General features: G+C 45.3%; 1 protein-coding gene and 1 long non-coding RNA gene across 2 annotated transcripts in view; one reads left to right on the top strand and one right to left on the bottom strand.

Annotated features, from left to right (window-relative positions):
- The window catches only part of EXOC4 (exocyst complex component 4), a 290,233-nt gene that overhangs the window by 207,594 nt on the left and 58,149 nt on the right, over positions 1-24,490 (top strand). The window contains exon 11 of the mRNA XM_023918813.2: positions 9,072-9,291. Coding sequence (XP_023774581.1) covers positions 9,072-9,291 — 220 coding nt within the window. The remainder of the gene's footprint in view (positions 1-9,071; positions 9,292-24,490) is intronic.
- On the bottom strand, positions 9,306-11,211 carry LOC111923163 (uncharacterized). Its single transcript, XR_015286038.1, has 3 exons — positions 11,095-11,211; positions 10,508-10,941; positions 9,306-10,408 (listed from the first exon to the last, which is right to left on the bottom strand). It is a non-coding gene; the product is annotated as an uncharacterized LOC111923163 (long non-coding RNA).

The raw sequence follows: 24,490 nt of genomic DNA, 5'->3' as shown, positions 1-24,490 counted from the left end.
CCAACATTCATTCTTGGGGAAACTCAGGCTCTGAGTTTTGGCACGCCCAAAAAAGTCCTCCACAAATGAGGAAGAGACAAAACCATTCTCTAAGAGGTTTCCTGTTTCCAGGTTCACGTTGTAAGGAACCCACAGGTGTTTTAGGGGATGAAAAGCAGCTGCAGGGCACAGAGGGAACACAGCAGCTCCGTTTGTTCTCCAGATGAACTCAGAGGTCTCGTGGGGTCCTTGGAGTCTGTAGGGGGTCAGAGCCTCTCCCAAACTTCCATGTGGGTCAGGCTGGTGCTGATGGATCCAGGGCCGAGTTCTCTTGGGATACTCCTCCACAGGGAGTTTCCCTTATCTCCTTTCTGGTTTAGGAAGGATACTCCAAAAGCTCGTTGGGCTTTTCTCATGTTTATTAATATAAAATTAAAATACTTGGCAGGTCTTCCTCAGACTTTCTGTTCAAGCTCAACTCACCATTGTTTGGCTCAGATGGTACAAAATGGCCTCGAAATATGCAGCTCTTTTATCTTTATACTCATTTTCACCCAATTAACAATAGACACATAAATTATTTTTCTTAGTGACCCAATGACCCATCACCTGTGTGCTGCACTGTGACATTTTCTATCCAATCACCTGCTATTACCCAAAAACCTCTAGAAGAAAGAAGGACAAGAGACAACACCCTAAATCTTCCATCTTGTCTTCTGTTCTCTAAATTAGTTTAAACTCTAAACTTTAACTTTTTCCCCCAGTGACTTAAGAAAATTCTCTAATTTACACACTCACACTTTTAGCTTTTCTATCTAACTTTAATAGTTATTTTCATGGTGTTATATAAAATTCAGTGTTTTCTTGGATATCAGAGATAAGGGCACAGAGATAAGGGCATGCTCTGTGCCTCAGACTCCAACAAGTGGGGCTGTTCCACGCTGGGGGATTTCAGGGACACCCAGAGCTCCTGGAGGGAGCAAACGTCACCCCCTGTGCTGTCCCAGCACACCAGGGACGGGGGTTTGGCTCAGAAAGTCTTTAGGGTCCAAACAAAGCTGGAGTTTTGTGAGGTTTGATCTAAAACCCCTGAAAAGGTGTGGAGCAAACTGGGACTGGCTGCTGTAGGGGGTGAAAGCCAACCCCAGTGCCAGGATGGTTTGGGATGGAGGGACCTTAAAGCTCATCCTGTGGGCAGGGACATCTCCCATTGTCCCACGGTGCTCCAATCTGGCCTTGGACACTTCCAGGGATCCAGGAGTAGCCACAGCTTCTCTGGGAATTCCATCCAGCCCTTCCCCACCCTCCCAGCCAGGAATTCCTTCTCAGCCTCCCATTTAACCCCACCATCTTTCAGCTCAAACCCATGAAGCCATTCCTTTAGGGAAAGCAGCCCCAAATCCCTTGTCCCACACAATATTTTTCCCAGTGTTTTCCCAGGGCTGTGATGCTGATACATTTCACAGCCTTCCTCTCACAGCGACAACTCCGAGTTGTACCATTTTGTACCTTCTGGAGCTCATTTTTTTCCAGGAGGGTCCCCAAACTCCTGGCTGCTCCTCGTTCAGATTTTCCCCCTTTGAGAAAATCCCGCCTGTCTCTTCGCTGAGGTTTGGCAAAGCCTGGAATTGCTGCCGATTCCTGAATTTCCCTCCTGCCCTCGCAAGAGATGAGAGGATGGAGAGCAGGAGATCTGAGCTTCCATCCAGCCTCGCCAGAAACTTCTACTGGCTGGGGTCTCGGGATATTTGGGAAGGATGAGGGAGGAATGTGAGCTGCAGGGCATGAGGTAAACATTTCTCCACGTCATGAATGTGATTAATTCTGCCTCTCCATTTCCTGGTCCCAAACACAAGCCAATATTCCCCTCTGGAGACATCAGAAGAAATTGCACCTTGAGAGAGTCCCGTTACATCAGAAATTTGTATCCTTCAGGTGGCAGCTGAGCATTAAACAAACAATATTTTTAGCAGCAGTTGAGAGCTAAATTTTAATCTAATTTTTTTTTTTCCGGAGTGTTTGTGGGTGTTTGCAGGACCTCAGAGACAACGAAACACTGATTTTTCTGTCACAGCTGCAGGGAAAAGGAGGCATTTCTTACCTCAATCTCATGGCTGAGCAACCACAACACAGAAATCGATTCTTTAAATCTTGTATTTTTTTTAGCTGCTGTTGAAAAAGAGAAGTCCTGGGCTCTTTCATCTTCCAGCACTAAAGCTCTCAGCTCTGTGGGGACATGGAACCTTTTTACAGTAACCAAAAGAATTATCTCGAGTAGCTGAGCCTTTTTATGGTTTGGGAATTTGTGTTTGTACAGGGGAAGGAGTGGATTTGGTGATTTATCCAAAATAACCCATTAAACTCAGCTTGGGGTCGTGGGAACAACTCTGGCTGGTGCTGCCAGGTACTTGTAATTAATTATTACTTAATATTTCAGAGAAAAACACCCCAAATGTCGTGTTTGCTGTTAGCAGCACTCATTCCTCTGGTTGTCCCCTTCCTGAATGTTTTCTAGGCTATTTAATGTTTCAAAATAGCAGAAAATTCATGCTTTTTGTCTGGTATTTGGTGATTTTTTTGGGTCTGGTTTTGCTAATATTTTAAACACACTTAAAGTAACAAAACCTCCTTTGAGTCTCCCAGAGCTGTGTACACTTCTTTTGGTGATAATATAATTTAATTATATAATAATTATAATAATTATTATATATTATGATAATATTATTATATAAATGATTATATATTATTATATAAATGATTATATAAATTATATATATGATATATAAATTATATTATTATATACATGATATTATAATTTAAATATATAATAATAATAATTTTAATTTTAGTCACATTTTGGGGTGACCTAGAAGGATCTTTAATCTTTTTTCCTCTCTCTGGAGTGACTTTGTCCAGAATCAGCTCTATTACCTTGCATGGCCACGATGTTTATGGGCAAGATGTGAAACATCAATCCTGGGGTGGCTGATCATGGACCAAAATAATTCCCTGCAGTGATGTTTTTAGGCAAAATGTTGTGATTTCCGTTACATTAGGATCTGATTGATTGGTCTTCAGTGGCAATGATCCATGTGCTGCAGGGAATGATTTAAATTTAATTGCATTTATTGTTTTTGGCACTTGTGTAATGATCAGGATCTTTTAGTCTGGGAGCACCTCCAGGCCTCACTTTGCCCTTCCAGGACCTAAAGGGGCTCCAGGAGAGCTGGAGAGGGACTGGGGACAAGGCCTGGAGGGACAGGACACAGGGAATGGCTCCCACTGCCAGAGGGCAGGGATGGATGGGATCTGGGGAAGGAATTCCTGGCTGGGCTGGAATTCCCAGAGCAGCTGTGGCTGCCCCTGGATCCCTGGAGTGTCCAAGGCCAGGCTGGACACGGGCTTGGAGCATCCTGGGACAGTGGGAAATGTCCCTGCCCATGGCAGGGGTGGAATAAGAATCTTTAAAGTCCTTTCCAACCCAATTCTTTCCATTATTCCACTGACCCTCTCCCAAAATTCCCACTGTTGATGTGAGGTGGCTTCCTGAGTATACCATGGATGATGTGGGATCTTCCAGGTTTCCCTCTTAGTTTAATAGGTCCTCAAACTTTCCAGAACTCAGAATCCTGGGTATTTTATCTCTAATTTCCTTGAATCTGGAAAACCATGTTGGAATTTTCCATTCTGTCAGCATCTGGGATCCAGTTCAAAGGATTTCTGATGTTTTCCTTAATATTTCCTTGCTCTGTTGAAGCTCCCCAGAAGGTTCATCCCAGGTACTTGGATGTTTCATGACTAAGGCAGAGGGAAGAGAGCAGTTCAGGATCACACAAAAATGAAATGTAAATTTGGGCTGAATGTCAGAAAAAAATTGTCTTAATAAGGTTCTGGAATATTTGATATTTTTTCCTGTCATTCATTGGTTTGAGGAGGGAATTTCAGATATTATTACCATCATCATTAAGGCGAAGAGTCATTGATGCTCTGCACTTCCAATGTGTTCAGTTTCTTTTAATGATTTAGAAGACATCTGATAACAAGGAGTCAGAAGAAAGCCTTGGGAAGGCAGGAGTTGTAGGTTTCTAAATCAATCCACGCAGCTTTTTTAGGTTTTACGCTTTTTATCCCACACTTTCAGCTTAGGTAAGACAGTGCACACAGCCAATTAAGTTGTGAGCTAGAATGAATTAAATTTTCTGAAATGAGGTGCTTTTTTTTTTTCTTTTTTAATCCAAATGACTGTCATTTACCAAAAACTACTTCATTTCCCTGAAAGTGCTTTTCAGTCTAAGGGGAATGCTTAATTGCAGCCACAAATCACCTCAAATGCTTTTATAGGAGGATAAAACAAGTTGAAAATTGTGCATCATTTTAAAAATGCAGGTTCTGAATTCAGGATAAGGTGCAAATTTCTATTTTTTTTTTCCCCTTGACTGCTCTGTTGAAGAACTCCATCCTCACTGTGACATCTCCTAAAAGTGTCCTTCAGAGCAGGGATGTCCCCGTGAGCCTTTTTTAAGGATTTCAGGCAATTCCCAGGAATATCTACAGTGACCATCATCCAAAATTTGGTGACACCCCTCAATCTCGATTCTTATTCAGAGAAAGTATTTTTGCATTTTGGAGGTGGAACACAATTGATGGTTCTGAAATCAGGCTGGGAGAGCTGGGGGTGCTCACCCAGAGAGGAGAAGGGAATCCAGGGAGAGCTTCCAGAACATTCCAGGGCTCAAAGGGGCTCCAGGAGAGCTGGAGAGGGACTGGGGAACAAGGCCTGGAGGGACAGGACACAGGGAATGGCTTCCACTGCCAGAGGGCAGGGATGGATGGGATCTGGGGAAGGAATTGCTGGCTGGGCTGGAATTCCCAGAGCAGCTTGGCTGCCCCTGGATCCCTGGAATGTCCAAGGCCAGGCTAGACATTGGGGCTTGGAGCAGCCTGGGACCGGGGAAGGTGTCCCTGCTCATGGCAGGGGATGCAATGAGATGATCCTTGAAGTCTCTTCCAACCCAAACCATTCTGGGATAAATATTTCTGGAATAGCTGCGGGTCAAATTGCCTTTTTTTACCTCTAAAAGTTCCGTGGATGAGTAGCACAACATTTCTGGAGAGGACTCTTAGGATGTATTTTTTCCATGCTGTTAAACACTTCTTTGTTCTTTATAAAGAACAAATTCTGTTGGAATAAGCCAGCCAGCAGGTTTTGGAATTGAAATAAATAAATAGCACCGCGCGTGGCTGTGAATGTGTGGCCGTGTCTGCCAGGCAGAAAATAGGGAATGTCTGCTGGCTCTTTAATGCCTCCCAACATTTCCCATTTCAAACACTCATTTTTAGTTTCTTGTAGTTTGGCTGATCTTTTATTGCCAACTGGGCTGATTTTTTAAGAGAAATATATCTGAGATAGTTGGTTGTTTTTTTTCTGAGAAGAAATTCTGGTTGAATTCTGGTGAGTTCTCCTTTGGCTGGGAATTTCTATCTCCGCATTTCTCAGCAAGAGGAAGTGTTGGATAAAGGGTATGGAAAATAACCCCAAATTTGGTTTATTTGGACCCCTTGAAAGCTCAAGTGCAGCGCTCGCACTTCTGCTCCATGGCAGCCGAAATTCCCAATGGACACAATTCCAGCTGGAGCTCAGCGAGACCAAGCCAAAGGCAAGGGCTGGTTCCTGAGCCAGCCCTCGTGGTGTTTTTTGGGCTTCCAAAACCTGCTGGCCTCCCTGTAGAGAAACACAGGATGTCTGAGTGGGATTGGGAACCGTGGAAAATAAGAGAACCGATGGTGGAATTCCCAGAAATGGGAAGGATGTGACAGGAAGAAGTCAGGATAGAGAGAGAGAGATAAAGCAGAGAGCCCTGTGGCACTTGGTGGCAGCAGAGTCGCTCTTGGTGTCACGTTTATTCAGGTGACAGTTGTGTGTTGGTGTGACTCAGGAATTCCCAACGCTGTGACATTCCCTGACCATCCCGTTCCTTGGACAAGGATCATGGTGTCACTGAGGCTGTGATGTCCCACACAGCAGGGCAAAGGGAGGTGGCACAAACAGCTCCCATCTTTTTTCACTGTTTGACTTTGCATCCTTAATTCATGGAATCATGGAATGGTTTGGGCGGGAAGGGACCTGAAAGCCCATCCAGTGCCCTGTCCAACCTGGCCTTGGACACTTCCAGGGATTCAGGGGCAGTCACAGCTTCTCTGGGCAACTCTTACTCCTCTTAAATAGAAAATATTAATGTTTTCAGTTTTTAATCTGTTCTTCATGGAATTCTGAGTAACACTCCCAGTCCAGCCCATGGAGGGTGCACCAGTGCTGCCATTTAGTGTCCCAGGAAGATTCCTGGTGCAAATTTCACCTGCACCTGGAACTTTGTGACCCTTGCTTGAGCCCCCTGCTCTTGTGCCCAGCAGGATTTTGAAGGTTGGAGCTCCAGAGTGGCTGCCTCAGGTGCAGAGCAGTGTGGGACTCATTCTGCCTGCTGGAAATTTGGGGACGTCATCCCTGAACCACAGCAGATCCCAGCAAATGGGATCCCAGTTGTCCTCTGAGGCTGTAAAAAGTACCTTGTCCCACTGGATTATCAAATCCAGGAACTCTGGGCCGTTCCCTGCTATAAGCCACACTCTGACACCCATTGTTCATTTTTCTTTACCTTTTCTCTGCTTCCATTTCCCTCGGCAGAGATCTTTGGGATTAAATGAAGACTTTGCTGGTTTCCATTCCCACAATCATTCCATCAAGCTATCCTTGAGCATTCCAACTGAAGGTCTCACGTCCGTATCCTCCAGTTCTCCGTGCCCTGCATGGCTTCAGTCTTAATAACTTCCTGCTGCTATCGAGTTGAATTCTGCTTCCTAAGCTCCTGATCATTTGTTCTTTATCACAAGTGATGCCAAGCACTCACAAATCCTCCCTCAGCCAGTGCTGTCTGGCAGCTCCTTCGTAATCCATGATTATTTTGTGGTTCCTATCAAGGAAAACAGGGATATGGTCTGATCCTGACCAGCACTAGTCAACCACACTTGTCTTGTCCATGCCAAGACGTTAAAATTTAATGAGTCATCAAGGAGAAGTTTTCTGGAGATGAAGGCACAGATCTTTAGGAGAGATCTGGAATGGTGATTAATGCCAGGCACTGGGAAGCAAAAGTTCCTGGTGGCACCATTTTCCAGCACTGGCATTAAGTCTGTGGTGCAGGAGACATTAGGGAACACCATCAGGGTGTCGTGGGATGAGGAGTTCCATTGCTGTTGTAGGTTAGCACATCTGAGCTGTGATGGTTTGCACGTGGTCATTCTCTAAAGACTAATTTTACTTGGTTTAGCCATTTTTTTGAGCATTTTCTGGATTTTAAAAGTGTTTAAAAGCTGTTCTGTCACCTTGCTGGATGATGCTCATTCCCAGTTTGAGCTCCTGAGCTTCTCCTTCCCACCTGAATGGTGTTCAGCAGTAAATTTCACATTTTGGGGGAGTTCTGTGCTCATTAAATAAACTTACAAAGGAAGAATGAGAGATTTACTGACAGCCATGGAAGGACACAGTAAATGAGCTCAACACAGTCCCATCAACCCTGGCAATGTCCCCTCAAGGACATGAGTGGTGTCACTCGGAACCGGTGACATCAGCTCTGGTATTTCCAGGATCAGCTCCATGGAGTCTCTGCTCTCTTCCCAGAAAACTCAGCTCTTTCCCTGTTTTACAAAGCTGATTCCCATTCTCACCCTGCAAAATCCAGGGAATAAAGCTGCTGTCATTCCCTCCATGGAATTTCTTTCTTTCATTCTCTCTCTTTGGAGAACCAATCTCCCAACTAAATTCCAAAGGGACCCCCCCCTCGGAAGCTGCATTGTCCAAATGTGTCACTCCAGACCCATGGAGTCAACAGGGGGAGGATTTGGTGAGAAAAAAGCTCAGATTGGAAAGAAATCGTCCATGGGAATTGGCTCCTCAGTCAGTGCTGGGAAGGGAAGCGCCTCCTCTGGAATGAGGAATGTGGAGGTGGAAAATTATGGATAATTAAGGAGATCTCATTGAAAGGTTTGGGAATAGGGTCAGTGGTAAGGAATAAAATCATGGAGTCCTTGAGGTTGGAAAAGACCTCTAAGATCACCAAACCCAACCGTTGCTCACCACCAAGCCATGTCCTAAGTGCCACACCCCTGTTTCTTGCCAGGGATGGTGACTCCACGCTTCCTGCTCCATGTCCTGACCACTTCTCACTGCATAAATTTTTCCTGATACCCATCTTAAATTTCCCTCAGCACAACTCACAACAATCCACTATGGCTCCAGGTACTCAATCCCTAATTGTTTTGAAAGGAATACCAATTCTACTGCCTCAGATGTAGTTAAAGACATGACGAGGTAATTTCTGGAATAAACTCCTCCGTGGTAACCAGATGGCGGCACAGAAATAAAGAGATTTTACAGGAGATGGCAAACATTTGGTGCTAAAATATTCCCAGAATCATCCTGCTGCTTTGTGTGCTCAGGAATGGGATCCTGGGATGGAACAATAAAGGGTGATAAAAATACTCCGTAACAGACATCCATAATGCAGGAGGATAATGGCATCTTGCATAGACATTGTGTTTTTTTCATGTTTTTTTCTGGATTTTGAGCTGGAATATTCTGTTATTCTGTTTGGAACCCACCTGTGGGACTCAAGTGACCGTGCCCAGAAGGAAGCTTGGCTTTTAAAAGAGACTTGTGGCATCCTAGCTTTTTTAATGGTGATTTTATTTTTATAAGGACATCTTCCCAACGTGTCCCAAATGGAAAAGCCAAATTTTTTTGGACAGACAGGAATTGTGCCTGGGATGTGGATTTTCTCTCATTTTATCTGTCCTTCTCCAGCAATTTAGTCTTTGTCTCACCAATTGTTTGTATTTTATCTTTTTTTTTTCCCTAAAATTACATTGTGGACCTTTTCTCCTCTTAATTCCCCAAGCTGGGACAGTCCATGGTCGTTCCCACACTGCTGGTGCTCAGCTCTGAAACGCCAGAATATCAAAGGCCAACACCAACAAATCTGAAGTGTCCACATGATTTAATTGCATTTAATTTCATTCTTCCCCTTCCTGTTTTCCAGGTTTATCCAGGAGATCGAGTTTGCCATGGAGCTGGGCCCGGGCAAGCAGTGCCCGCTGCGGGAGTTCCTCACCATGTACATCAAGAACATCTTCCTCAACCAGGTCCTGGCCGAGATCAACAAAGAGATCGAAGGCGTCACCAAGGCGTCGGATCCCCTGAAAATCTTGGCCAACGCCGACACCATGAAGGTCCTGGGAGTGCAGAGGCCTCTGCTGCAGGTAGGAGCTGAGTGACCGCTCAGGATGTCCCTGGTTGTCCCTGTCCAGCCATGACCTGGTTGTGGATCCCATAAGGGAAAACGTGGAGCTGCTGGAGCAGGTCCAGAGGAGGCCACAGAGCTGCTCCCAGGGCTGGGAGAGCTGGGAATGTTCCCCTGGAGAGGAGAAGGCTCCAGGGAGAGCTTCCAGCACATTCCAGGGCCTGCAGGGGCTCCAGGAGAGCTAGAGAGGGACTGGGGACAAGGCCTGGAGGGACAGGACACAGGGAATGGCTCCCACTGCCAGAGGACAGGGATGGATGGGATCTGGGGAAGGAATTCCTGGCTGGGCTGGAATTCCCAGAGCAGCTGTGGCTGCTCCTGGATCTCTGGAATGTCCAAGGCCAGGATATTCCTGGAATGGTGGAAAGTGTCTCTGCCCATGGCAGGGGGGTTGGACTGGATGGTCCTGAAGGTCCCTTCCCACCCAAACCATTCCATAATTCCATGAAATCTTTCTAAGGAAGCTTTTCCTTGCAGTGAAGCCCGATCTAGAGCACAAAAGTTTATCTCAAAAAAAGTTTATCTGGGGAAGGAATATTTTCATGTGGTTCTCTCTCAGTAGTTCTGGGGACACCTGCCAGTCACAGAGCTCTGCGGTCAGGACAGATACACATTCCAAGCTCCCAGGAGGAGCAGGACTGGGATCTGATCCTCCCAAGCATGTTGGTGATTGATGTGGAGCCCCACAGCTCCCTCCATCAGAAAGAGATGTGAGGGATTTGGGCTGGAGATGGAGTGTTTGTAGGAGAAGTCTGCTTTGAAACACCTTTTTTTGAACTCCAGTGCGGAGCAGTGATAAAAGCAGAAAATTGTCATCCCAGCTCCATGGGGAACAGGACAGTGTGGAATCCCACCTCAAAATTCTGATTTTCATGTGCTGCCTGGGACTGCAGGGAATGAACTGACTATTGCTGTTGGTCATGTCAAGCTCTCTTAATCCTTTGAAGTTATTCCCTCTTTCCTGGGAAATCCTCTTATCCATCATCTTGTCAGGGATGGATGACACTGGCAGAGTCCTTAGGAAGCAGCACCTTTATCCCAAGGTTTATGTGGCCATTTTCCATCCCAGTGTACAGCTGTAAAACACAGGGATATTATAATGCCACACAGTAATAGGAATAACTATTATTATTGTTACCATTTCCAGAATTTTGGATGGATTTATGGTCACTAACCCATGCAGCAGGGCTGGGATGGTCCTTTCAGAGCCAAAGGAAAATCAAATTCCAGAACAACATTTCCAGAAGTCCCTAGAGGGGAACAGTTTCTTTAGAAAGGGGTCAAAATTCTCTTAGCAGGAATTGAAATTCTGTTTTGGAGCTGCACAGAATCCCTGGATTGTTTCCTTCCCAAGCTTTACCAGCCTTAATAAGGATAAAGTATTTTTTGTGGCTTCATTTCACATGAAAATGGGTTCTATAATATCAGTATATTTCCTTAAAGGTCATTAGGGGTTGAAAACTCAGAGTGGCTTGGAATTTTTCTCGTCCAGTTCCTTCAATTTGTTTCTCATGATGGATGGAAATCATTTTGAACTGGAATTACTCTTGGTCAAACTGTCCGTGGTCAGGAGGTCTCCTTGTTCCCGACATTAGAGAAGGGTAATTCTCTGAAAAGAGAAGAAAAATTGCTGCCTCTTTGAACCAGCTCATCCAAATAGCTCCCTAAAATAATCTTATTGATTTTCCGTTAAAGGGGGGGAAAAAAAACCTCGCTATTTCTGCATGACAGTGCTGGAGCCTGGAGTCTCTGCCCCCATCACCTCATGGATAAGATGGAAATGTGGTGAACCAAGCTCTCCCCCAGCTTTTCCCCGCTCCAGGGTTCCTGGTTTATCCATCCCACTCTTGGCTATCCCAAAGATCTCTCTGCAGCCTCTGCGGCTGTGATTGGAGCACGGGAATTTATCTTTGGAATTACTATCAGCGGTGTTTCACCTGAATTAGGTGGGAGATAAGAGGTTTTCCAGCCTTGTGTCCTCACAGATGAATCACCCATTCCTCTAAAGATTATCCTTTAAAAAAATCGTCCTCTCTAAATATTCCACTTTGCCGCCTTGTTTTGCATTCTTCCCTCCTCAAATGTAAAAACACTTGAAGCCCTTTTTCCTTTGCAGAGCGACTGATTCACCGTGAAACTCATTTGTCTCAAATTTATTCAGCATTAAATTTCAGGCTGTAATTGTTTAAATCGATCCTAAATTAGGCTACAAGTGCCTCGACAGCTTCTCACAGCCTGTTCTTGTTGGGTTCTCAACGAGGTGATAAATCTTTCCACCCAGGTGGTCACTGGCCTTAAAAACCTGTTGCTCCATCTCCAAAAAAATGCAAATTGCTCCGATCTGGAGCAGCAGGGTGGGATTTTTTTTCCTTTCCTTCAAAGCTTCTTTCCTTTCCTTTTATTTTTTATCTCAGCATGATGTGGATGATGCACCTGATACTTTTCAGGCCAAATTCCAGCATCTGAAAATCCCAAAAAAAAACCTCCTTGAAGAGTCAGGGTGTGCAGCTGTTTTTGCAGGATATTGCAGGAATTGCTGGAGCTAATTACCACAGCACCCACTCCATGCATGGAGTCATTCACTTCCAAGGAGACATCCCGGAGAGCTTCTGGAATGTTTTCTTCCCATCAAACAAGTAGTTATTAAGGAGAAGGATGGTCCCAGCCAGCAGCTTTCAATGGCTCACCAGTGCTGATGGTTCCATGCTTTGATGGAGGCTGGATGTTATTATTTATTATTGTAAACAAATTAATTGTCTTTCCAGGCTGGCTCCCAGCCTGCAGCATCCATTAAGGAGCAGGCATGGCTGATCCATTGGGATTTTTCCCATTCAAGGATAATTTTAAAGCAATTTTAATGGTTCTGAGCCTCATATTTAATTATTTTTGCAGCAGCAGCAGCAGCGTGGTGTTACAACAGAGATGTTTTCAGCTCTTGTTTATGTGTTTCACATCAAGAGGGTAAAACCCACCAGCAGAATTTGTGCCAAATCCCCTTTTCTAGCTTAAAATGAGAGGCAAAATTATCTCTTGGTGGGAGTCTGACTCTCCCTGTTGCTTCCAGTATTTCTTCAGGTAGTTTTTCCTCTGGGGGGAACATTTAGTGCAGCTGCTGCCTTTTGTGGAAGCTTTCAGAAGGCTCCAGTGAAAGTCAGCTGCAGATGTGTGAGTTCTCCACCGAGGAGTTCCGAGCTGCACAAAAGCAATTGCTTTAGGCACAGCGTCAGGGCTTCAATTTATTTTAAAAACTCAATTTTCACTTGCACGTTCAGCGCATCCCAGGGCAGGGAAGTTGCGTGTGGACATTTCCAAGCAGTGCCCCTGGCAGGTGGAATTATTTTCATCCTCTTCAGATCTGCACAAAAGCAAAGTCACGCTTCGCAAACCATCCCACAGATGTGAGTCATGTCTGACCTGAAGGGAGAAGTGTTTGAGGCCTCTGGATCCCGTTAATCCCTGAAATCACTTTCAAGGGATGCCTCTTCCATGCCTCTTCCATGGCGTGCGTAGGAGTTGGTCAGGAGCTGGATAACCCTCGTTTGCTCAGTGATGAATCATTAAATCATGGGATATTTTGGGTTGGAAAGGACCTTGAAAGGCCTTTCAGTCCAGCCCTGCTGCCACAAGCAGGGACATCTTCCACACGATCCCGGATTGCTCCGAGCCCCATCCAACCTGGCCTGGAGCATTTCCACTGAGAGCTGGGTGCAAAATGTTGGTCCTGGTCCTCTCTGAAGCCACCGACGTGTTTTGTTCACCTCAGCCGGAGCTGCCATGTTCTCCTCTCTGAGGGTGGGGAGGCCCCGGCACAGAATTCCCAGAGAAGCTGTGGAAGTGCCCAAGGCCAGGCTGGGACAGTGGGAGGTGTCCCTGCCCATGGCAGGGGGTGGAATGGGATGGGCTTGAATGTCTTTTCCAACCCAAACCATCCTGGGATTCCATGAAGGGACCTCACCCTCACCCTGGCCTGTGCATCTTAAATTCAGTGCCAGTTCATCCAGTACTGACTAGACACATAAAACCACTAAAACTTCCTTGTAATTTACATTATTTCCATTTTTTTCCCTCTTGCTTTCAGTTTTTCCTCAAAAATTGGGAGTAAACCACACATATCTGCCCCCAACCTCCATCCCAGGCCTTGACTGATTATTTTAATTACCCAAAGAGCCCCTCAGCTCCCTCACTGCACTCATAAATCCTCATTTTGCCTCACAGGGCTGGTGTCAGACCCAGCTCCCAGTCCCTCCCTGGCCAGAGGAGAAGCCTTTTAGCCTGGCCACTCGTTTAAAGCTCCAGCTGCACATTCCTCATTTGCAAACTCATTAGGAATCCCTGGCAGCAGAGCAGGGCCCTGGGATGCTGAGGCAGAGCAGCTTCTCCTCAGCCCCAGGGTGCTGCTGAAAATCCAGTGTGAAGTCACAGATCCAAGTGCCACAGAACCCAGTTTTCTGTTTTTTCTCCAGCTCCTTTTATTCTCTAGCTTTCTGTAGTTTTAAACCAGTGCCTTGCCTCTGCTGGGGTTGTTTTGGTGATGGATGAGCTGCAGTTCCAGGAGGAAACTGGAAAGTCTGATAAACTGCATTTAAGGGAAGCTGTATTGCTCCATCACCAATATTCCTCTAGGAATTTCTTTGATGGAATCCCAGAATGATTTGGATTGGAAGAGACCTCAAAGATCATCTCATTCCAGCCCCTGCCGTGAGCAGGGACACCTTCCACTACCCCAGGTTGCTCCAAGCCCTGGCCTTGGACACTTCCAGGCCTGGGACATTAAAAACTTCCACAAACTTCTGCAGGAAACCTGGTTCTTCCATAACTTTCTTTTCTCTAGGAAAGTTTCATATTTGCTGTTCCAAAACACACCAGTGGTTTAATTTGGGACCTTGGTTGGGCTGGGCTCTCTGCACCCATCAGCTGAAGTTTGGGTACCCCTCTCACATCACAGATATTTTTCCCTTCCCTCTGCTTGTTCCACTCCATAAATCCCAAATCCAGGCTGGAACAGTCTCACATGAAGCACTTGATGGATGGCTCCAAGAGAAGAAACTTCCCTGTGTTCTTGCCAGGCTCCTCCAAAGTCCCATTATTTTTATTCCCTTGCATTTTGAAGCCTGGGCCCATTTCATCGAGGACGAATAACTCTCATTCCCAGGTTCTGAAATGTTTTGCTAATCACAAGTGCTGCATGAGAAGAGCCATCACATTGTGAATAATTGATGGCTACTTTATTGAGTTGTCAGCACTAATTCATCCTCCTTTGAAGTGCTGCGATGTTCAAAGGAGTCATCCTTTCACAACGTGCTCATTTTTCAAGGAAAAGTTCATTTTTATAATTACTTTTTTTTTTTTCCCTTTCTCCCTCCCCCACTGTGGGATGCAATTGTAGCTGTGTGGCGAGAGGGAGGGATGAGGCACCCTCCAGCTTCTGCACCCTCTAAAATGCCTTTATTCCTCCTTTGGCTGCTCATTTCTCTGCCTCCCCCGTCTCGCAGAGGTTTAATTATACCTGTTTTAAAAGTGCATTTTGAAATATGACACCCAGCTCTGCCGCAGAACAAAAGAGACATTAATCTGTTGTTGAAAGGGAAGGTAAAAAGCTCTTTTTTTGTGTGTGTGTGTGGCAGGGGCTGCCCCTCCCTGACAAGCAGCGTTCAGTGGGAGTGGTTGGGATTTTGGAGGCAGGGACTTGTCAACAGGGGAATTATAAAAGGAACAACAATGCAGGGATGCTGCCATTCCATTGGAATATTCCTCCTGGCACCCCGGGTTTCCTCCCTGCCTCTGGAACCTTCCTCCTGATGTGGATAAACTTTGCAGTTGGAAGGTTCACAGTGCTCTAATTTACATTTGAAAGAACTGAGGGAAGGCAGTAAATTAAAAGTTTCCCCTCCTGGTTCTAATCTGTAAATAGGGCCTTTCATCAATATAAAATAAAATAAAATAAAATAAAATAAAATAAAATAAAATAAAATAAAATAAAATAAAATAAAATAAAGTAAAATAAAATAAAATAAAATAAAATAAAATAAAATAAAAATTACAGTTTCCCTCATGCACAAAAAGCTGTCAGAATAGTAATTTTTTTTGGTTTTTTTTTTTTGCAAATGATCAGCTTTTGTGCTGGGATTTTTGCTTGGTGTGAGCTGCACTGTAGAGAAGGGAAAAGCTTTTCCCTCTCACCATGAAGCTGTTGGGGGGTACCAGGTCTGGTCATCCTGGGGCTGATCCAGAATTTCCTGGGGAATTCACCCCACTGGGATGGGCTCTTTAAAATATTTAAGGACTTTGTGTCTGATATTGATTAAGCAGAAAGCTGAGCTGTTTTTGAGAGGACTCAGGTTTATCACAAGACATTTCCAACTTCTCACCAAGCGTGGTCCTAGCAAGGGTGGTTTGGAAGGGCTCGGGATCTGGCAGCCAGGAATGCTTTACTTTTTGTTTGAATTCCTCTGAATTGTCTCTAAATCCTCAGCTCTGAGTTCCTGAATTCCTGTTGGTGATGGAATGGAGAGTGGGACATGGAGGTGAGGATGGGATTTGTGTGACCCAGGGTGAAAAATCCTCCCTTTCCACACCAGGTGCTCTGTGCAGCTGCCGGGATTCTGCTGGGGGACTGGAGCTCGTGAAAGCAGTTTAGCCAAAAAAAAAAATCATTTCCAAAGGGTATTTAACTGGTTCTTCACTTGGAGAGAGTTCAGGAAACTCCTTTTGGGAAGTTGATGTAGCCACATCCCTCGGCCACCTCCATTCTGCTGAAATGGAAGATCTGTAAATACAGATTGACCTCATGCTGCAGCAACCACTGAATATTTAAAATTTCTCTTTCCTCCCCAAAAATTCCCTTTTTTTTGCCCAGTGATGGACCCAAATTTCCATTTCCTGTGCTGTACAGACCCCAGATGGGATGATTATCCCATTTCTCCATCACTTCTGCTGTTTGATGCATGTTCCCTGTCAGGCCTGGCCATGTGTTGTTCTGGATAAGACGGGAAATGGAAATGTTTTTTCTCCATAGGTATAAAACAAAAGCCTGAGCAAGCAGTAACTGAGTAGTATCCTGGTAGTAACTGAGTAGTATCCTGGTAATAACTGAGCTTCTCCAGTTTGTTCCTTCTGTGTAAAACTGAGTGAAATTTGCTGCCGTTAATTGCAACAACATCGGAGATGAATTCCCGCCATTCCATCCACAGGAGATTAATTTCTCCTCGGCTCTCTTAGCATTCCAAGGGCTCTCCCATGAGCAATCTTGAGTGCCACCTGCCTTCCCAATAAAGCCTGGAATTCATCCGCGAATATGACAACAAATATGACAACATTCCAGAGACAAATGATCTCCACTCGGAGTTAATTCCTGCTTCCCAGCAGGGCTCCGCGGTGACCCCGCTGGGTTTGGAAGCACTGCTATTTGGTTAATAGATGAATGTTCTGTGTGGATGGCTCCATCGGAGCCAAGCGTGGCTCCCTCTCCTTCCCACTGAATGCCTGCATGGATTTATCCACAGGACAATCACCGGAGCGCCGTTAGCCCCGGGAAAACAACAGGCGATGAAACAAAGCGCTCCTTCCCCGCCATCCGTAACTGCCCGGGAGGCTTCTCCAAGATGCTCTGGCTGCTGGGGAGATGGCTCTGGCAGGAAATGATGCACAAGTTCCACGTGGGAAGGGAAGATCCATGGCCTCATCCAGCCCATTTTCCAAGTGGGATTGCTCATTGCTGGCCAGGGGGTGAACAAGAGCAGCACCGCCGTTATCAGACATCTCCCGTAACGAGCTGATCCAGTGGCTTTTTCACTTCCCAATTTGATGTCTTTTATTCTTTTTCCATCTTGAAATGTGGGTTTTTTTGAGGAAAAGACAACTTCTTTTCCACACTGCTCTTTTGCTGCATTTTGGGAGTGGGGTTTTGCCATCGCATGGGACTTTGTGATGACAGAAATCCTGAGACAGGAGCAGGTGTTTGCTAAAGTGCTGAGTAGTTCCTTTAGTTATTTTTACTTCTTTCCAGCAGCTCAGGGAGTGGAAATACTCAGTGCTCAGTGTGGGAAACGGCAAAGTGCAGCTGAATAATTTCTGCTTCATTTTGGTTTGGTTTTTTGGATTAACGGACAGGTCTTTGGGAAAATGGTGATAAAAATAGTTGGGATCTGAAGGAAGCAAAGGTGTCCTTGATGTGTGATTCAGGATTCAGGATTTATCTTTACTACATGGAGGGACAGGACACAGGGATAGGGATATCCTGCCAGAGAATAGGGATAGATGGTATACTGGGAAGGAATCCCTGGCTGGGAGGGTGGCGAGGCCCTGGAATGGAACAGGTGCCCAGAGAAGCTGTGGCTGCCCCTGGATCCCTGGAAGTGTCCAAGGTTCCAATGTCCCAGGTTGGATGGGGCTTGGAGCACTCTGGGATAGTGGAAGGTGTCCCTGCCCACGGAATGGGTGGCACTTGGATGGATTGGAATGTTCCTTCAAGCCCAAACCATTCTGGGATTGTTGTGGGACTATCTGTGTCCCATCTAGGAGATTCCCAGAAAATCACAGAATCCCTGAGACTGGAAAAGCCCTCCAAGACCATCAAGTCCAACCTGTGCCTAATTCCCACCTTGTCCCCAGCCCAGAGCTCTGAGTGCCCATCCAGGCCTTCCTTGGACTCCTCCAGGGATGGAGACTCCACCACAAATCCAAGTGATCCCATTTCCACGCTGGTTTAAACTGCTGTGGCCGAGCTTTCCTAGTGGAGAGGGTCAGTCTGAAAGGGAAAACGCCCTGCAGGCCTCTGGAATTTTCCAAATCCATCCCTCCTCCCAGAAATTGGGATACATGGTTACAGCTCTCATCCTCACACCGTGGCTCCTGCTTGGAATCATCTTCCTTTGGGACTGGCCCCATCCTTGGACCTGTCACCAGCTGGGGCCTGAGGCAAGAAGAGACAACAGAAGGAGGACACATTGGGTTAAAAATGTTCCAGTTTTACTCCCAGCCCACGGATCTCTGGTGGTAATTCCTGCTTCTCCTGGCAGGAATCAAAGGCTGGTGTTGCCTGTTCCCCCGTCTCCCCAGCTCCGAGTTTGTCATTCCCGCGTCCCTGGGGGCTGGCTGTGGTCACTGTGGTTTGATGAATTCCATGTTAACATGAGCTGTCGGATCCTGGGAGCAGCCTCCACGCACGAGGAATTTCCAAACAATCCTTTGGAGACATCCAGGGACAGAGCTGTGATCTCTCTGGGCTTTGATGTGCAGAGCACAGGGCTGAATTTATTGAATAAATCACCAGTGATGCTGGCACGTGCAGCTTCCCTGAGTTTTCTCCCATCTCTGCTTTTTGGGGGCAGCACTTCAGGCTGGATTTCCCCTCTTGGGATGTGCAAAGACCCCCAGAATCACCCTTAAATTAGTCAGTTTGACCCCCTGCTCATGCCACGACGCAAAAAAGCAAAATTTGCAATTTTTTTTTTTTTTTGAGATGAAAACTAAAGTAAACCAAGAAAATACATGAAAATAGCAGATTTTTTGGTAAACTGCTTCATTTTGCAGGACACAAGGCAATCCTCTTTGTAGCTTCCAGCTTGGGAAACTGTATAATTCCAGGGGTTCCTCAAAATCAAAATTAGGCAGGATGAAGGATATTTGGGTTCTGTTCTTGTGTGGAAGTCCATCACCTCCCATTTCCTAGTGGTTTTGCATTTTGAGTCATTCCTGGGAGGAGGAGCAGGGAGGAGCCCTCAGCTCTGCTCAGGTTCTGTCTGGAGGTGCTTGGGAGGCACCTCCTTGCTGAGTTGCATTGGGATTTCTCCATCCCAGCACCGGATTTGTTTGGAATCTTTTGGAAAAAAAGGAAATGGAGATTGGGCATTCCAATGTCTTGCTTGTCTCAGAGTTCAGTTGATCCACCATTGGCTGTGCAATAAAATACTGAAGTTCAAGTCCTGCTGAACGAATGATCTGAGGGAAAATTTTTTCTCCTTCCCATCCTTTTCCTAACCAATTCCTCTCCTTTCCAATGGTTTTATGTATAAATTGCATTCCAGCACTGGAACATTCTAATGGAAATGTGGAAAATTTTTCCCACTCCGTTGAGAAACACCTGAAGAACCAAACTGTCACCCTCTGGCCACCTCTGGCTTCTTGTGTGGAAACTGGGGTGGAAATTCCCCTTGGAGATATTTTTCTCCTTTAAATTTAAGACCAGCCTTAACCCTGCATAAAATCAATGCACAGAAAATAAAACGGTGAATTTAATTGCCAGTCATGGTATCCTTTGGGATGAAACCACAGCAAGGCCTCTGCTCTCTCCCCGTGTTTGCCAGGGATTGCTTTGGTGAACAAAGAATTCTTCATAACACTAATTACCGTCGGGTTAACGAAGAGTGAGACAGAAAGGTGAATTTTGGTGCTGAAAGGTGAATTTTGGTGCATAAAGGTGAGGTTGGAGTGTCTTTCGGGATCCCTCTTCTACCAAAACCCGCTGGTGATGTTGGCCTGGTCACTCTGAATTTTCTCACCCCTGCAAATGAGACTCTTAGACACCTTATGCCAAAATCTGACAAACTGGCTTCTAATTTCAGTGAAATGACATCTTTGTGAGCCCAGGAGCTCATCCTGGCTTATCTCAGAGTGCCTCTTAAGCCTTTACCCCTCATTCCTGGATTTCACACTTTGTTTTCCAGTGGTCTCTTGCATTTTCATAAGTTTTGTTGAATTTAGATCACAATTACAGACTTCACACTGGACAGCACCAATCCAGATTTTCTTTTGGGATCTCAGCCCTGCTAAACCTTTCTCAATCAGTTTTTTTCCCAATTCCTTTTGGTTTTTCATCCTCCAGCTGCCTTTGCCTTGGTCACTTTGTCTTTCCAGGAGCATCACTGAACATTCATATTCACCATCTCTCCAGCAGACATTTTTAATAGATAAATATATTTTAAATACTAGGGCCTCGAGACTGAAAAAAAAAAGAAATATTGATCTCAGAGCACATAAAAATAACACTGAGGGGTTTTATTCTCCAAACTGGGCCAGCTGTATGAAAACATTTATTAAAAACGAGCTCCCAAACGGACGGCTCTGCTCCCGAGCATCATTAATTCCGTGCTCCACGTTCCATTTGTGCCGTGTTGCAGCTGCTAATGATGTTCTAGAGCAGGGATGACAAAGGAGAGGGAAAGCTGCCACTCACCACTGGTGAAATAAATTTGTCACCTTGCCACCAGCTCACCTGTAATTGGGGGAGTTGTGTAAAAAACCCTGAGTAAAAGCCACTTCTAGGAATATTCAGGCACGGGGGTGAAAATGTCAGGGATGGTTTTTTTTCAGCTCCTGCAGCACAAACCAGGCTGGGATTCACTGGCTGTGAGTTCCTTTTCCCTGCACAAATGTATATTGATTAATAAAGGGAGAGCCTGGCCTGTGCTGGCACTTTTAAGTGATAAACAGTTCTGCAGCAGTGCAGAGGGTGTATTAAAGGCTAAGAGCTAATGACTTTTCTGGTGGATGTAACACATTAAAAGCAGCGGGAAGCTGCAGCTATTTTATCACCCCACTAATGTCCCTGACAACATTCACTTGGTGGGAGTGAATGGATGGGAATCCATTTGGAGGAGTAAATTAAAATACCTTAAAAAATGCCTTTAATAATAGCTCCAGAACTCAGCAGGATCAGAGAAGGGAGAGATACAAAAGACCAATTAAATTATCCCGTCCATCTCCCTGCCAAGGCACTGATATTCCCGATTATGCTGTGGCTGCTGGATCATTCCAGGAGGATTTCGGTGTCTCAAGTGAGGGAATAATGTCAGGGCTGGAAGTTGGGGCTGTCACAAACTTCCCCCTGTGTCCAACCAAATTTCCCACTCCCTGCTCCTCTGCACTGCACGTGAAATGGAAATAAATGAAAGAAAATCCTTGTCCAAGTGATAATTTTCCCATTCTGTGACTTCTAAGTTTGTGGCAGGGCTGGGTTAGGAGTCATCTCGGGATCAGGGATTTATTGGTTTGAAGATTATGGAAAAGCATCTCCTCACGTGGACTTCCAGTCCAGCTGGGATTTTTGGAGGTATTGAGACCACCTTGGCAGGGAATTCCTGGATTGTCCAGCCTTGGAACAGCTGCCCAGGGAAGTGATGGAGTCCCTGTCCCTGGAAGTGTTCAAAACCCACATGGAGGTGGCACTCGGGGACGAGGTTTGGTGGTGGCCATGGCTGATGGTTCACTCAGAGATCTGAGAGGTCTTTTCCAACCTGAACCCCGATCCTGCTGGGATCCAACCCCTTTTAGGTATGCTGGGAAGCTCCTGGGTGCTGGCTAAGAGCTGATGTGCTGAGAATTCCCGTTTTGTGGGGAATTCAGGAAATTTGAACAGTTCTGGAGTGTTTTGGGTGGACAGATTCACTTTGCTGGTGCTGGAGAATAAAATGCCACCACCTTTCGATAGTCCAGGGTCAGAGCTCCTGGGATGGGCTTTTGTTGGATTGGGGTTTTTAAGCATAATTTGGGTGTCTTTTGCTGTGGAATTTGAGCTCAAAGTCAGAATAAATTCACCAGATCTGCAGCATAATCAGCCAGCAAAGTTCACCCAGTGATTTCTCCACCCAGTAATTTCCTCATCAAGTCTGTAATTCCGTTGGGAATGTGGCAGCTCTCCCAGGAAAGCACCTGGGCTTGATCCTGAGCCTGTCAGAGATGGAGAATCCAGCAGACCCAGAATAATTTTCGTAATTCCTGTGGTTAATTACGAAACACAGAGCTCATTTCTGCCCTCCTGTGATCCAGCTTCAGCTCCCTGGATCTGCTGGATCTCCTCGTGGCTGGCTGGGAAGTCTGGAATGAAGTAAAAACAAGGAGCTTGGAAAGGATTCCAATGTCACAGGCATTCGGGAAACCCAAAGGAAAGGTGTTTTTACCTTTTTCTGTGCAAATAAATATCAAAGTGTCACGAGAGGTCATCAGGGCCATGTAGAACAGGCAGCTCAGTGGAGCATTTCTCCTTGGAAAAACTTGCCATGTGGAGTTATTCAGCCACATTTTTCTGTCTTGGCAGTGGCAAGATTTGTTTCTGCTGGGACAAAGGAGCTGAAGGTGATGGGACTGAACATCACACTTGACACTGAGGGCAGTGGGGAAGAGCTGAGCTGCAGCCCAGGGGTTAAATCCATGTCCTGTATGGAAATCCATGCGGGGAGAGGCTGGATGGGTCTGGGTTTCTGTAGGAAGGGACTCGGTTTAACTGGAAATTGGGGAAATGGAGCCAGGCTGGGAGAGCTGGGGGTGCTCACCCAGAGAGGAGAAGGATCCATGGAGAGCTTCCAGCACATTCCAGGAATTCAAGGAGCTCCAGGAGAGCTGGAGAGGGACTGGGGACAAGGCCTGGAGGGACAGGACACAGGGAATGGCTTCCACTGCCAGAGGGCAGGGATGGATGGGATCTGGGGAAGGAATTCCTGGCTGGGCTGGAATTCCCAGAGCAGCTGTGGCTGCTCCTGGATCTCTGGAATGTCCAAGGCTAGGATATTCCTGGAATGGTGGAAAGTGTCTCTGCCCATGGCAGGGGGGTTGGACTGGATGGTCCTGAAGGTCCCTTCCCACCCAAACCATTCCATGATTCCGTGAAATCTTTCTAAGGCAGCTTTTCCTTGCAGTGAAGCCAAATCTGGAGCACAAAATTTTATCTCAAATTTAACAAAGAACCGGATGAAAATCGCCATTCACCCCCATCTCATCTTTGTGCCTCCTCTTCCCCAGCTTCAGGATTTGGCCTCTCAGATTCCAGAAAAGCCACGAGCGTTTGAGCTCCGTGGGTTGAATTGGAAATTTCAGAGCTGCCGATTTATTTTTGAATCCTGGCAGAGTTCGCAAACTCCGGTGGCCGCCTCCCCTCCCTGTGCTTGAACTGGTTCCGATTGGTTCTGCACCTCCTGGGATTGTGCAGGGCTGGCCCAGGAAACGTTAACTTCGTGTTCCAGCCAGGGGACATCTCTGACATCCCAAATATTGTAAAATCCTGAATATTGTTCAGGGGAGGGAAGCTCTTCAGCATGGTCACAGTAACACAGCAATGGGCAGATTTTATGGTTCATGCTCTCCTTTTTTTTTAAAAAAAACAAACAAATGTACATTTTGCTCTTCATCAATATTCCAGTTCACTGGAGCAAAGCTTTCCTGGATCACACAGTGCCAGGTAAATAAGATTTATCCAAGACCTTGTTTGTGCACTCATTTGGCTCCTACAACATCACATTTAAAGCAGGGAATTCCAGCAGATCCTGGGCTCACATCCATGGGGTTAATTCACTCAGGACCTCTCAGGAAAAATCCCGTAAAAATTAAAATATCACCTACATTGAAACAGGCAGAATTATGGTTTTAAAAAAAAACAAAAATTAAAAAAATTAATAAATATATTCTAATTTACATAAATATAATTTATATTTTATATATTTATATATAAATATATAAATATATAAAAACATATAGAATATATAAATATATAAATATTTAAAATGTTTATTATATATTTATAAATATATAAATATATGAAATATATAAATATTTATAAATATATATAATATATATTTATATCTAAAATATATACATTTATTTATAAAGATAAATAAATATATAATAAATAGATAAAATTTAATAAAATAAATAAAAGTTTGGAATTTGGAGCATTTGGGAAGCAAAGTGCCAGAAAGGAAAGTGGGAAGATGGTGTTATCACTCCACATGGGATAACCACTGATCAATAGAAGAGGGAATTTAGACTCTCCTCTTTCCTCTGTTAGCACCAAAAAAGAATTAATTTGGTTGGTTCAGGGCTGCTTTTACTCCTTAATTTTACTGTTTTTATTTCTTTTTTTATTCTTTTTTAGTGTTGGTGCTGGAATAGGGCTCCAGGCTGGCTCCCCAGGGATGGATCTTACTCTTCCCATTCCCACTCCCGCGGCCTCAGGGCTGGTGTTGGCTATTTTAGAGCCACCAAAGAGCATTAAGCAGCCCATTTATCCCAAAATTCCAGGAAAACTGGCTCCCTAGCTCCTGCCTTCCAGGTTTCAGTGATTCCCATCTCTAACTCTGCTCATTTAGTGGGAGTTCTCCCAGTGGCCTCATGAGGTCTCAATTGGGAGAAATTTGGGCAAAAGCTCCCAATTTCTATCCCACTTTGCC

This window comes from Cyanistes caeruleus, chromosome 4 (assembly GCF_971803275.1).
Source record: "Cyanistes caeruleus chromosome 4, bCyaCae1.hap1.1, whole genome shotgun sequence".
Lineage (NCBI taxonomy): Eukaryota > Metazoa > Chordata > Aves > Passeriformes > Paridae > Cyanistes > Cyanistes caeruleus.
Note: the sequence above shows the minus strand (reverse complement) of the source record. Positions and strands in the feature narration are given on the sequence as shown.